This window comes from Dasypus novemcinctus, chromosome 10, assembly GCF_030445035.2.
Source record: "Dasypus novemcinctus isolate mDasNov1 chromosome 10, mDasNov1.1.hap2, whole genome shotgun sequence".
Classification (NCBI taxonomy): domain Eukaryota; kingdom Metazoa; phylum Chordata; class Mammalia; order Cingulata; family Dasypodidae; genus Dasypus; species Dasypus novemcinctus.
The window spans coordinates 1,049,609-1,063,369 of record NC_080682.1 but is presented as its reverse complement, the minus strand read 5'-3'; the positions used below and the strand labels follow the sequence as shown (position 1 = coordinate 1,063,369).

At 58.7% G+C, this 13,761-nt stretch overlaps 1 protein-coding gene across 1 annotated transcript in view; it reads right to left on the bottom strand.

The window, feature by feature from the left end:
- MUC5AC (mucin 5AC, oligomeric mucus/gel-forming) overlaps positions 1–13,761 on the bottom strand; it is a 33,927-nt gene that overhangs the window by 6,680 nt on the left and 13,486 nt on the right. Inside the window, exons 28-37 of the mRNA XM_071217856.1 lie at positions 13,469–13,631; positions 12,681–12,724; positions 12,398–12,586; positions 10,870–11,901; positions 8,263–9,438; positions 6,980–7,518; positions 6,291–6,352; positions 1,726–6,227; positions 1,163–1,374; positions 581–755 (exon numbers count right to left, since the gene is read on the bottom strand). Of these exons, the coding sequence (XP_071073957.1) occupies positions 581–755; positions 1,163–1,374; positions 1,726–6,227; positions 6,291–6,352; positions 6,980–7,518; positions 8,263–9,438; positions 10,870–11,901; positions 12,398–12,586; positions 12,681–12,724; positions 13,469–13,631 (8,094 nt within the window). The remainder of the gene's footprint in view (positions 1–580; positions 756–1,162; positions 1,375–1,725; positions 6,228–6,290; positions 6,353–6,979; positions 7,519–8,262; positions 9,439–10,869; positions 11,902–12,397; positions 12,587–12,680; positions 12,725–13,468; positions 13,632–13,761) is intronic.

The following is a 13,761-nucleotide window of genomic DNA, read 5'->3' as shown; positions in this document are numbered from 1 at the left end:
GTAGGGTCAGCACCAGAGGCTACAGAGCCCTCCCTCCACTCTTAACCCGAGGGCTCTCCCCAACAGGTGAGGTTGGGAGGCAGCCTGGTCCTCCCTGACCACCTCGCCAGGTGGGGAGCAGGTGCAGCCCAAGGGGGCTGGCCCTCCACTTCCTTTGCGCACACACACCCAGTACCTGCACAAAACCCTGCCCATAGGTGCTCAGTGAGGCCTCAGAGGAGAGGAACAGACCGCCCCCCACCTTCTTCCACCCAGCAGGGCTTGGCCTCTTCCCACACCCAGGAAGGGTCCTGCTGTACGTGACAGTCATGAGTGGACGCTCTGCACCAGCCTGGGGGGGCCTCCATCACCTGCCCTGGCCCTGCTGTTGGGGACTCATCCCTGACATCTAAACCCATTTTTTTCCTGCTTCCGTGGGTCCCCTACCTCTGCTGGGCTCCCTGATTTCCCAGCAGAGGAAGCAATGGCTGCTCATGGCCAACTTGAGCTCTCTTGGGCAGGGCAGCCCCTGCACACATCTCACCCTCCTCTCTCCAGACAGAGTGCCCCCCCACTGCCCCAGTCTGCCGCAGTCGCTCACACTGGCACTTGTACTGGGAGCAGCAGCCATCCTCGTCGACCACCTTCAGGGCCGGGTAGCCGTTAGCGCAGGTTGGCTTCTTCTTTTGTGGGCACGTCCGTGGACCCAGGGTGATGATGTTGTCACCCTTACAGGTGGCCTGCGTGCAGTTGGGCATGGTCCAGGTTTCACCTTTCTGTGGAAGCAAAGACAGGATCTCACTACCACCCAGGCAGGCAATCTCTCGGCCTCGGAGGGGTCTCCACAGGACACGCTCCTGTGCCCCTGCCCCAAGTCCCCAAAGGTCCTACCTGGCTACAGCCAGAGCCTCAGGTACCTCCTCTGGCTCCCTGTCATCCAGTTCCCAGCAGGGTCTCAACCTCTGGCCCCACCCTCTCCAATGCCTGACAGGCTCTCTCAGAACCCTCTGTGTCTACAACAGGACCATCTTCTGGTCAGTCTGCATTGCACACCTGCCACTGGCTTTTGTGCTAACTGGGAGCCTCAGCCTAAGCAGAAAGATCCTAGGGGGTTCTGCATTAAGGTACTGCAGCGACATGGGCTGCTGCTCCCCGAGGAGAAACAAGGGGAGTCGGAGGTTACCTTTCTGGGGGGAACTGCATCTGGACATCCACTGGGCACTGTGGTTTGAGATGAGGACACATGGGTGGATGATGGAGGGGGTGTAGCTGGGGTGGCCGGTGTCGTGGTGGCCGGGCAGTCCTGGGCAGCGTGTCGGATCACGTGACAGTCTTGACTGCAGTGGGCATAGTAGCAGTGGCCGGTGAGGTCTGTCTTGCGGTATATTATGGAGCCTGCAGGGAAAAGGAGCATGGGGCTGGTTAGTGGAGCCATGGCCGAGACGCCCGTCCCAAAGGAAGGAACTGTCAACCATGCTTCAGCAGCAGGTTAATCCCAAATCCGAGGACAATCTAGCTGTTGGGTGGGGGTCTACTACTTTCTGAAGATGGTAGGGAGGGACCACCGAGGAGGGAAGCAGGCCAAGGAGAGTGTATTGGTACTGCCCATGAAGAATAAAACAGTGCCAGCCATCGGAGGAGTGAGGGAGTCCTCACCTTGCTTTGGAATTCGCTCTTCGTGAGTGGGGAACGTACACCTGAGAACACTCAACACAACCCAAGACAACTGGAGGTAACAGTACATACCGGACGGGTACAGCTGGTCAAACACGTGGCAGTAGCAGACAGAAGTGGATGAGACGGTGGAGACGGAGGTGGATAAGACAGTGGAGACGGAGGTGGAGACCGGAGGGAGCGTGGAGGTGGGAAGGGTGGTCGGAGTAGACACAGTACTCGGGTAGCAGCCTTCATGGGGCTCACAGCACAGCACACGGATCTCATAGTTGAGGCACATCTTGAGTCTCCCCACCTGGTCCTGGTTCCGACACACGAGACCCACGTCGGGGTTGCACTCCACCACCTGGCCCAGCTTGTCGATGCTGACCTCTGGGTGGTTCTCCGCCCTGCACTCGAGCCGGGTGATCGCGTTGGGGTGGTGGCAGATCTTCTCCCCTCTCCTGATGATGTTGTTGTAGGTTTCCACGTCTCCATCATGGGGCCCAGGAGATGGGAAGTCCACATCGAACCACTTGGTCCATGAACACTGCATCTGGCAGTTGGTTGTCCCAGTTGTGGAGTGAGTCGTCCCAGGTTCAGGAACAGAGGTGCTGCTTGCAGGGACTGGAGTTGGTGAGGTTGAAGGACTTGTGGTTGGAGGCACGGGAATGGTGGTGGTTGAACGAACTGGGATAGTGGTTGTGGGGACCGTCGTGGTGGTTACAGGGACAGGAGCTGTAGTTGTAGAGACTGTAGTTGTGGTTCCAGGCACAGGAGTTGTAGTAGTTGAAGGGCTCGAGGAGGGGACTGAGGGACCAGAGGTGGAGGCTGAAGAGGTAGACACAGGCTCGGTGTATGTAACCAGGCCGGTGACAGTCTTAGTTCCAGTGATTGGAGTTATCGTGGGTGGACAGCCTTCCTTGGGCTCGCAGCACAGCACACGGATCTCATAGTTGAGGCACATCTTGAGTCTCCCCCCCTGGTCCTGGTTGCGGCACACCAGACCCACGTCGGGGTTGCACTCCACCACCTGGCCCAGCTTGTCGATGCTGATCTCCGGGTGGTTCTCCGCCCTGCACTCGAGCCGGGAGATCATCTCGCGGTGGTGGTGGCAGATCTTCTCCCCTCTCCTGATGATGTTCTTGTAGGTTTCCATATCTCCACCGTGGGGCCCAGGGGATGGGAAGTCCACATCGAACCACTTGGTCCATGAACACTGCATCTGGCAGTTGGTTGTCCTGGTTGTGGAGGGCGTTGTCCCAGTTCCAGGAACAGAGGTGGTGCTTAGAGAGAATGGAGGTAACGAGGTTGAAGGACCCGTGCTTGTGGTCGGAGGCACAAAAATGGTTGTGGGTGAAGGAACAGGCATAGTAGTTGTGGGGACCGTGGTGGTGGTTACACGGACAGGAGCTGTGGTTGTAGAAACTTTAGTTGTGGTTTCAGGCACAGGGGTTGTAGCAGTTGAAGGGCTTGAGGAGGGGATTGAGGGACCAGAGGTGGAGGCTGAAGAGGTCAAGGGTGTTGTTGTAGACACAGGCTCGGTGGTCGTAACCAGGCCGGTGACAGTCTTAGTTCCGGTGGTTGGAGTTGTCGTGGTTCGACAGCCTTCCTTGGGCTCGCAGCACAGCACGCGGATCTCATAGTTGAGGCACATCTTGAGTCTCCCCACCTGGTCCTGGTTGCGGCACACCAGACCCACGTCAGGGTTGCACTCCACCACCTGACCCAGCTTGTCGATGCTGACCTCTGGGTGTTTCTCCGCCCTGCACTCGAGCCGGGTGATCATCTCACGGTGGTGGTGGCAGATCTTCTCCCCTCTCCTGATGATGTTGTTGTAGGTTTCCACATCTCCACTGTGCGGCCCGGGGGATGGGAAGTCCACATCGAACCACTTGGTCCATGAACACTGCAGGTGGCACATGGTTGTCCCGGGTGTGGTGGTTGAGGTTTCAGGCACAGGAAAGGTGGTGGTAAAAGGAACAGGCATAGTGGTTGTGGGGACTGTGGTGGTAGCTGTCGGGACAGGAGCTGTAGTTGTAGACACTGGTTTTGAGGTTCTGGGCACATGGGTTGTTGCAGGTGAACGGCTTGTGGGGGTGATTGAGGTACCAGAGGTGGAGGCTGAAGAGGTCAAGGGTGTTGTAGGCACAGGCTCAGTGGACGTAGCCGGGCTGGTGACACTCTCAGTGGGGAAGGGTGTAGTTGTCGTGGGTCCACAGTCTCCCTTGTGCTCGCAGCACAGCACACGGATCTCATAGTTGAGGCACATCTTGAGTCTCCCCACCTGGTCCTGGTTGCGGCACACCAGACCCACATCCGGGTTGCACTCCACCACCTGGCCCAGCTTGTCGATGCTGACCTCTGGGTGTTTCTCCGCCCTGCACTCGAGCCGGGTGATCATCTCACGGTGGTGGTGGCAGATCTTCTCCCCTCTCCTGATGATGTTGTTGTAGGTTTCCACATCTCCACTGTGGGGCCCGGGGGATGGGAAGTCCACATCGAACCACTTGGTCCATGAACACTGCAGGTGGCACGTGGTTGTCCCTGGTGTGGTGGTTGTAGTTTCAGGCACAGGAAAGGTGGTGGTAAAAGGAACAGGCATAGTGGTTGTGGGGACCGTGGAGGTAGTTGTAGGGACAGGAGCTGTAGTTGTAGACACTGGTTTTGAGGTTCTGGGCACATGGGTTGTTGCAGGTGAACGGCTTGTGGGGGTGATTGAGGTACCAGAGGTGGACGCTGCAGAAGTAAAGGATGTCGTATGCACAGGCTCAGTGGATGTAGCCGGGCTGGTGACACTCTCAGTGGGGAAGGGTGTAGTTGTCATGGGTGGACAGCCTTTCTTGTGCTCACAGCACAGCACACGGATCTCATAGTTGAGGCACATCTTGAGTCTCCCCCCCTGGTCCTGGTTGCGGCACACCAGACCCACGTCGGGGTTGCACTCCACCACCTGGCCCAGCTTGTCGATGCTGACCTCTGGGTGTTTCTCTGCCCTGCACTCGAGCCGGGAGATCATCTCGCGGTGGTGGTGGCAGATCTTCTCCCCTCTCCTGATGATGTTCTTGTAGGTTTCCATATCTCCACCGTGGGGCCCAGGGGATGGGAAGTCCACATCGAACCACTTGGTCCATGAACACTGCATCTGGCAGTTGGTTGTCCTGGTTGTGGAGGGCGTCGTCCCAGTTCCAGGAACAGAGGTGGTGCTTAGAGAGAATGGAGGTAATGAGGTTGAAGGACCCGTGCTTGTGGTCAGAGGCACAAAAATGGTTGTGGGTGAAGGAACAGGCATAGTAGTTGTGGGGACCGTGGTGGTGGTTACACCGACAGGAGCTGTGGTTGTAGAAACTGTAGTTGTGGTTTCAGGCACAGGGGTTGTAGCAGTTGAAGGGCTTGAGGAGGGGATTGAGGGACCAGAGGTGGAGGCTGAAGAGGTCAAGGGTGTTGTTGTAGACACAGGCTCGGTGGTCGTAACCAGGCCGGTGACAGTCTTAGTTCCGGTGGTTGGAGTTGTCGTGGTTCGACAGCCTTCCTTGGGCTCGCAGCACAGCACACGGATCTCATAGTTGAGGCACATCTTGAGTCTCCCCACCTGGTCCTGGTTGCGGCACACCAGACCCACGTCAGGGTTGCACTCCACCACCTGACCCAGCTTGTCGATGCTGACCTCTGGGTGTTTCTCCGCCCTGCACTCGAGCCGGGTGATCATCTCGCGGTGGCGGTGGCAGATCTTCTCCCCTCTCCTAATGATGTTGTTGTAGGTTTCCACATCTCCACCGTGGGGCCCGGGGGATGGGAAGTCCACATCGAACCACTTGGTCCATGAACACTGCAGGTGGCACTTGGTTGTCCCAGGTGTGGCGGTTGAGGTTTCAGGCACAGGAAAGGTGGTGGTAAAAGGAACAGGCATAGTGGTTGTAGGGACTGTGGTGGTAGCTGTCGGGACAGGAGCTGTAGTTGTAGACACTGGTTTTGAGGTTCTGGGCACATGGGTTGTTGCAGGTGAACGGCTTGTGGGGGTGATTGAGGTACCAGAGGTGGAGGCTGAAGAGGTCAAGGGTGTTGTAGGCACAGGCTCAGTGGACGTAGCCGGGCTGGTGACACTCTCAGTGGGGAAGGGTGTAGTTGTCGTGGGTCCACAGTCTCCCTTGTGCTCGCAGCACAGCACACGGATCTCATAGTTGAGGCACATCTTGAGTCTCCCCACCTGGTCCTGGTTGCGGCACACCAGACCCACATCCGGGTTGCACTCCACCACCTGGCCCAGCTTGTCGATGCTGACCTCTGGGTGTTTCTCCGCCCTGCACTCGAGCCGGGTGATCATCTCACGGTGGTGGTGGCAGATCTTCTCCCCTCTCCTGATGATGTTGTTGTAGGTTTCCACATCTCCACCGTGGGGCCCAGGGGATGGGAAGTCCACATCGAACCACTTGGTCCATGAACACTGCAGGTGGCACGTGGTTGTCCCGGGTGTGGTGGTTGTAGTTTCAGGCACAGGAAAGGTGGTGGTAAAAGGAACAGGCATAGTGGTTGTGGGGACCGTGGAGGTAGTTGTAGGGACAGGAGCTGTAGTTGTAGACACTGGTTTTGAGGTTCTGGGCACATGGGTTGTTGCAGGTGAACGGCTTGTGGGGGTGATTGAGGTACCAGAGGTGGACGCTGCAGAAGTAAAGGATGTCGTATGCACAGGCTCAGTGGATGTAGCCGGGCTGGTGACACTCTCAGTGGGGAAGGGTGTAGTTGTCATGGGTGGACAGCCTTTCTTGTGCTCACAGCACAGCACACGGATCTCATAGTTGAGGCACATCTTGAGTCTCCCCCCCTGGTCCTGGTTGCGGCACACCAGACCCACGTCGGGGTTGCACTCCACCACCTGGCCCAGCTTGTCGATGCTGATCTCCGGGTGTTTCTCTGCCCTGCACTCGAGCCGGGAGATCATCTCGCGGTGGTGGTGGCAGATCTTCTCCCCTCTCCTGATGATGTTCTTGTAGGTTTCCATATCTCCACCGTGGGGCCCAGGGGATGGGAAGTCCACATCGAACCACTTGGTCCATGAACACTGCATCTGGCAGTTGGTTGTCCTGGTTGTGGAGGGCGTCGTCCCAGTTCCAGGAACAGAGGTGGTGCTTAGAGAGAATGGAGGTAACGAGGTTGAAGGACCCGTGCTTGTGGTCGGAGGCACAAAAATGGTTGTGGGTGAAGGAACAGGCATAGTAGTTGTGGGGACCGTGGTGGTGGTTAAACCGACAGGAGCTGTGGTTGTAGAAACTTTAGTTGTGGTTTCAGGCACAGGGGTTGTAGCAGTTGAAGGGCTTGAGGAGGGGATTGAGGGACCAGAGGTGGAGGCTGAAGAGGTCAAGGGTGTTGTTGTAGACACAGGCTCGGTGGTCGTAACCAGGCCGGTGACAGTCTTAGTTCCGGTGGTTGGAGTTGTCGTGGTTCGACAGCCTTCCTTGGGCTCGCAGCACAGCACACGGATCTCATAGTTGAGGCACATCTTGAGTCTCCCCACCTGGTCCTGGTTGCGGCACACCAGACCCACGTCAGGGTTGCACTCCACCACCTGACCCAGCTTGTCGATGCTGACCTCTGGGTGTTTCTCCGCCCTGCACTCGAGCCGGGTGATCATCTCGCGGTGGCGGTGGCAGATCTTCTCCCCTCTCCTAATGATGTTGTTGTAGGTTTCCACATCTCCACCGTGGGGCCCGGGGGATGGGAAGTCCACATCGAACCACTTGGTCCATGAACACTGCAGGTGGCACTTGGTTGTCCCAGGTGTGGTGGTTGTGGTTTCAGGCACAGGAAAGGTGGTGGTAAAAGGAACAGGCATAGTGGTTGTAGGGACTGTGGTGGTAGCTGTCGGGACAGGAGCTGTAGTTGTAGACACTGGTTTTGAGGTTCTGGGCACATGGGTTGTTGCAGGTGAACGGCTTGTGGGGGTGATTGAGGTACCAGAGGTGGAGGCTGAAGAGGTCAAGGGTGTTGTAGGCACAGGCTCAGTGGACGTAGCCGGGCTGGTGACACTCTCAGTGGGGAAGGGTGTAGTTGTCGTGGGTCCACAGTCTCCCTTGTGCTCGCAGCACAGCACACGGATCTCATAGTTGAGGCACATCTTGAGTCTCCCCACCTGGTCCTGGTTGCGGCACACCAGACCCACATCCGGGTTGCACTCCACCACCTGGCCCAGCTTGTCGATGCTGACCTCTGGGTGTTTCTCCGCCCTGCACTCGAGCCGGGTGATCATCTCACGGTGGTGGTGGCAGATCTTCTCCCCTCTCCTGATGATGTTGTTGTAGGTTTCCACATCTCCACCGTGGGACCCAGGGGATGGGAAGTCCACATCGAACCACTTGGTCCATGAACACTGCAGGTGGCACGTGGTTGTCCCGGGTGTGGTGGTTGTAGTTTCAGGCACAGGAAAGGTGGTGGTAAAAGGAACAGGCATAGTGGTTGTGGGGACCGTGGAGGTAGTTGTAGGGACAGGAGCTGTAGTTGTAGACACTGGTTTTGAGGTTCTGGGCACATGGGTTGTTGCAGGTGAACGGCTTGTGGGGGTGATTGAAGTACCAGAGGTGGACGCTGCAGAAGTAAAGGATGTCGTAGGCACAGGCTCAGTGGATGTAGCCGGGCTGGTGACACTCTCAGTGGGGAAGGGTGTAGTTGTCATGGGTGGACAGCCTTTCTTGTGCTTGCAGCACAGCACACGGATCTCATAGTTGAGGCACATCTTGAGTCTCCCCCCCTGGTCCTGGTTGCGGCACACCAGACCCACGTCGGGGTTGCACTCCACCACCTGGCCCAGCTTGTCGATGCTGATCTCCGGGTGGTTCTCTGCCCTGCACTCGAGCCGGGAGATCATCTCGCGGTGGTGGTGGCAGATCTTCTCCCCTCTCCTGATGATGTTCTTGTAGGTTTCCATATCTCCACCGTGGGGCCCAGGGGATGGGAAGTCCACATCGAACCACTTGGTCCATGAACACTGCATCTGGCAGTTGGTTGTCCTGGTTGTGGAGGGCGTCGTCCCAGTTCCAGGAACAGAGGTGGTGCTTAGAGAGAATGGAGGTAACGAGGTTGAAGGACCCGTGCTTGTGGTCGGAGGCACAAAAATGGTTGTGGGTGAAGGAACAGGCATAGTAGTTGTGGGGACCGTGGTGGTGGTTAAACCGACAGGAACTGTGGTTGTAGAAACTGTAGTTGTGGTTTCAGGCACAGGGGTTGTAGCAGTTGAAGGGCTTGAGGAGGGGATTGAGGGACCAGAGGTGGAGGCTGAAGAGGTCAAGGGTGTTGTTGTAGACACAGGCTCGGTGGTCGTAACCAGGCCGGTGACAGTCTTAGTTCCGGTGGTTGGAGTTGTCGTGGTTCGACAGCCTTCCTTGGGCTCGCAGCACAGCACGCGGATCTCATAGTTGAGGCACATCTTGAGTCTCCCCACCTGGTCCTGGTTGCGGCACACCAGACCCACGTCAGGGTTGCACTCCACCACCTGGCCCAGCTTGTCGATGCTGACCTCTGGGTGTTTCTCCGCCCTGCACTCGAGCCGGGTGATCATCTCGCGGTGGTGGTGGCAGATCTTCTCCCCTCTCCTGATGATGTTGTTGTAGGTTTCCACGTCTCCACCATGGGGCCCGGGGGATGGGAAGTCCACATCGAACCACTTGGTCCATGAACACTGCAGGTGGCACGTGGTTGTCCCGGGTGTGGTGGTTGTAGTTTCAGGCACAGGAAAGGTGGTGGTAAAAGGAACAGGCATAGTGGTTGTAGGGACCGTGGTGGTAGTTGTCGGGACAGGAGCTGTAGTTGTAGACACTGGTTTTGAGGTTCTGGGCACATGGGTTGTAGCAGGTGAACGGCTTGTGGGGGTGATTGAGGTACCAGAGGTGGACGCTGAAGAAGTCAAGGGTGTTGTAGGCACAGGCTCTGTGGACGTAGCCGGGCTGGTGACACTCTCAGTGGGGAAGGGTGTAGTTGTCATGGGTCCACAGTCTCCCTTGTGCTCGCAGCACAGCACACGGATCTCATAGTTGAGGCACATCTTGAGTCTCCCCCCCTGGTCCTGGTTGCGGCACACTAGACCCACGTCGGGGTTGCACTCCACCACCTGGTCCAGCTTGTCGATGCTGACCTCAGGGTGTTTCTCCGCCCTGCACTCGAGCCGGGTGATCATCTCATGGTGGTGGTGGCAGATCTTCTCCCCTCTCCTGACGATGTTGTTGTAGGTTTCCACATCTCCACCCTGGGGTCCAGGGGATGGGAAGTCCACATCGAACCACTTGGTCCATGAACACTGCAGGTGGCACTTGGTTGTCCTGGGTGTGGTGGTTGTAGTTTCAGGCACAGGAAAGGTGGTGGTAAAAGGAACAGGCATAGTGGTTGTGGGGACCGTGGTGGTAGTTGTCGGGACAGGAGCTGTAGTTGTAGACACTGGTTTTGAGGTTCTGGGCACATGGGTTGTTGCCGGTGAACGGCTTATGGGGGTGATTGAGGTACCAGAGGTGGACGCTGAAGAGGTCAAGGGTGTTGTAGGCACAGGCTCAGTGGACGTAGCTGGGCTGGTGACACTCTCAGTGGTGAAGGGTGTAGTTGTCGTGGGTGGACAGCCTTCCTTGGGCTCGCAGCACAGCACACGGATCTCATAGTTGAGGCACATCTTGAGTCTCCCCACCTGGTCCTGGTTTCGACACACCAGACCCACGTCGGGGTTGCACTCCACCACCTGACCCAGCTTGTCGATGCTGATCTCCGGGTGGTTCTCCGCCCTGCACTCGAGCCGGGTGATCATCTCGCGGTGGCGGTGGCAGATCTTCTCCCCTCTCCTGATGATGTTCTTGAAGGTTTCCACGTCTCCACCGTGGGGCCCGGGGGATGGGAAGTCCACATCAAACCACTTGGTCCATGAACACTGCATCTGGCAGTTGGTTGTCCCGGTTGTGGACTGGGTCGTCCCAGGTTCAGGAACAGAGGTGTTGCTTGCAGGGACTGGCGTTGGTGAGGTCAAAGGACTCGTGGTTGTGGTTGGAGGCACAGGAACGGTGGTGGGTGCAGTAACAGGGAGAGTGGTTGTGGGGACCGTGGTGGTCGTTGTCGGGACAGGAGCTGTGGTTGTGGAGACTGTACTTGTCGTTCCAGGCACTGGGGTTGTAGTAGGCGAAGGGTGGGAGGAGGGGACTGAGGTACCAGAGGTGGAGGCTGAAGAGGTCAAGGGAGTTGTCGACACAGGCTTGGTGGACGTAGCCAGGCTGGTCCGTGTCGTGGGCTCAGGTGTGTGTTTGGTTGAGTGCTTTGTCTTGGTGGTGGCCGGCGCTGTGGTCCGCTGCCTGCACACATCTACCACCTCGCAGCACTGGATGCGGATCTCATAGTTATAGCAGATGGGGGGCAGCTGGTCCTTGTTCAAGCACAGCAGCCCCTCAGTTTTGCTGCAAATTACGTTTTGCTCCAGCTCTGGCAAGGGTGTATTTGGGAAGCGCTCTGCTCTGCACTCCACATTTTTAGGCTTGTCACAGAATTTATACCCTTTGGATCTCAAATTATGGAAAGTGTCGAAATCCCCTCCGTCTATCCCGGAAGCAGGGTAGCTGCCATCAATCCACTCTGTCCAGCTGCACACATCTTGTAAGCAAGAAATCGGGCTGGTTCCAGGTTGTGTTGTTGTGCTAGACACCGAATGCGTCGTTCCTGTTGGGCTGGGGGTTGAGGGAGTTGTTCTGACAGGTGTTGAGGGGCCTGGGACAGGTGTCGAGGTCACCGTGTGAGTTCTAGGTGAGGTGCTCGTTTCCACATGCCTGGAGGTTGTGGAAGGTGTGGTTTGGGTTGTGCTGGTGGAAGTGAAACAGGACTCCGGGGTGCAGCACAGGACCCGGATTTGGTAGTTGTCACACTGCCCGGACACCTGGTCCCTGTTGTAGCAGATGAGCCCCACGGCTGCACTGCACTCGACCCGCTGCCCCAAGGCTTGGAGGGGCACGTCGGGGGCCTCCTCGGCCCGACACTGCACCGCCCTGGGGGCTCTGCAAACCCGGTATCCGTGAGCTCGCAGGTTCTCCAGCGTGTCAAAGTCCCCGCTGTCCAGTCCCCGTCCTGGGTGACTGACATCCAGCCATGGCGACCACTGGCATGTGCAGGTCGGGCTGGGTGCGGTGGACGGAGAGGAGGCCGGCGGCCCGGAGGGTGTGCGCGGGCTGACTGAGGGGGTGCTGCTGGAAAGGCTCATGGGCGATGTGCTCGTCACGGGGCTGGAGCTTGTGACAGGCGGGCTCGTCGTGCTCAGGACTGCGGGCAGGAGGAGGGGAGGCTGAGCACCGGGGGCCACCACGGGGGCCGCCTCGCGGGCTCCCGCATCCCTGCGATCCCAGCCAGATGCCCTCTTACGGCCTTTGCTGCCCCCACGGCAGAGCCTGAACCCTGGGCTCACGCGGCGCCTGTGTCCAGCCTTGCAGCTTGGGAGGGGGACGCCGCACAACCATGCACTTGCCGGCGTGGGCAGGCGCGAAGTGCCAGTGGTCGGAACAACTGGGGGAATCGTTCTCCCTTAGGAAAGGCACTTCTGAGGGGCCCCTGGGGGTGGAGCCTGCACGTGCGCCCCCAGAAACAAGAGCTTCATGGAGGACGCTCTGATAAGTCTCGGGGGGTCCCAGGACAGCCCTAGCCTGGATCTCAGGGACCCCAGGGCAGACCTTGGTCTAAATCATGGGGGTCCAGGGTCGACCCCAGCCTGGGTTGTCCAGCGGGGTGACCCGCTTGTGCCAGGCCACGCGTTCTGCCTTACCAACTGGAGGTGTGGAGAAGGAGAAGGTGGTTGGGGGTGTGGAGGTGGTGTGGCCACAGTCAGAGACCCTCCTTTCAATGGTGCCGTTGGCCCCACAGTGGGCGGAGAGGCAGCCGCCCGTGCCGTCTGTGGTGTGGTAGATGACCTCCCCAGGGTGGAACTGCTGCCCGTCGTAGGTGCAGGTGCAGGCTGCCGGGGAGAGTGGATGGGGCAGGGGTTAGAATCCAGGGCATGTGGTGGGACCCAGGCCCCAAATCCGGAGGCCAGCCCCCACCCCGCTTACCCTCAGCATCGTAGACGCACCGCACACCACTCTCAGTGCAAACGCTGTGAAGAGGGGGAGAGCAGGTGAGGACTCGTGGAGACCACAGGTGCCTGCTAGGACGGGCTGAGAGGGGCCCTCAGGGCCCTGCGGGGCGTCTAGGCCCGACTGGTGCACATGGGCCCACCACACCCAGCTGCTGCGATGGCTTCCAGCGGCAGAGCCCCTACCAAAGAGCACAGCTCTCCCAGCGAGCCCCCACTTCCAAGTGCCAGACCAAAGCCAGGAATGAAGCACAGCCAGTTGGCTCCATGTGGACAACTCTGCTGGCCATTTCTGCTCCAGACTGTCCCCTGGGGTCCTTGGGAAGGCACTGCAGCTCGCTTTCCTCCTCTGCTCTTCACCCAATCACTACCCCCAGCCCCCGGTGACCGTCCTGCATGGACATACAAGTGCTGTGAATTGAGAATGTGTCACCTTTGCCTCAGGGTCCACAGACAGACCCCAGTGTTGATTCTAGCCAAACTGGCTCTGACTTGCTCAGCTCCCAATCCCACCACAAAGAAGTGGCGGGAACCTCCTGCTCCCACTGCACACTGGGCTGTGGGGAGCCCCTCCTGCTCCCCTGCTGTGGGGAGCCCCTCCAGGGAATGAGGCCAGAGGGGAGGGGGGAGGCCCAGTGGAAGGCCAGGGCTGGAGGAGGGTGGGCAGGCCGGGAGTCTGTCCTACTGAGAGGGGCCCTGGCCAGGGCGCCCCACACTCTCCACACGCTCCGGGCACATGCCCAGTGCTGGGCCCACGTGACTCACCAGGACTGGCAGTTTTGGACAGAGGGCACTGGGGCCCCTGGCCGGTAGTGCTTCCCCTGGACATGGCAGGGTGGTGGGGGCGGTGGGGGTGGGCATTTAGCCACACACTGCATCTGGTCCTCATCAAAGATGGGGGCTTCAGGTGGGCACTTGGGGTAGCAGCCTGTGGGATGAAAGAGGCCTGAGTCTGATGGGCTGCCTGGCTGACCTCACCCCACAAGGGCCCTCATTTTGTTCCCCCCGCCCCGGGCCTGGGCTGTGTTGCAAAGCCTGTGGGAGTGAGAGCCTGGACT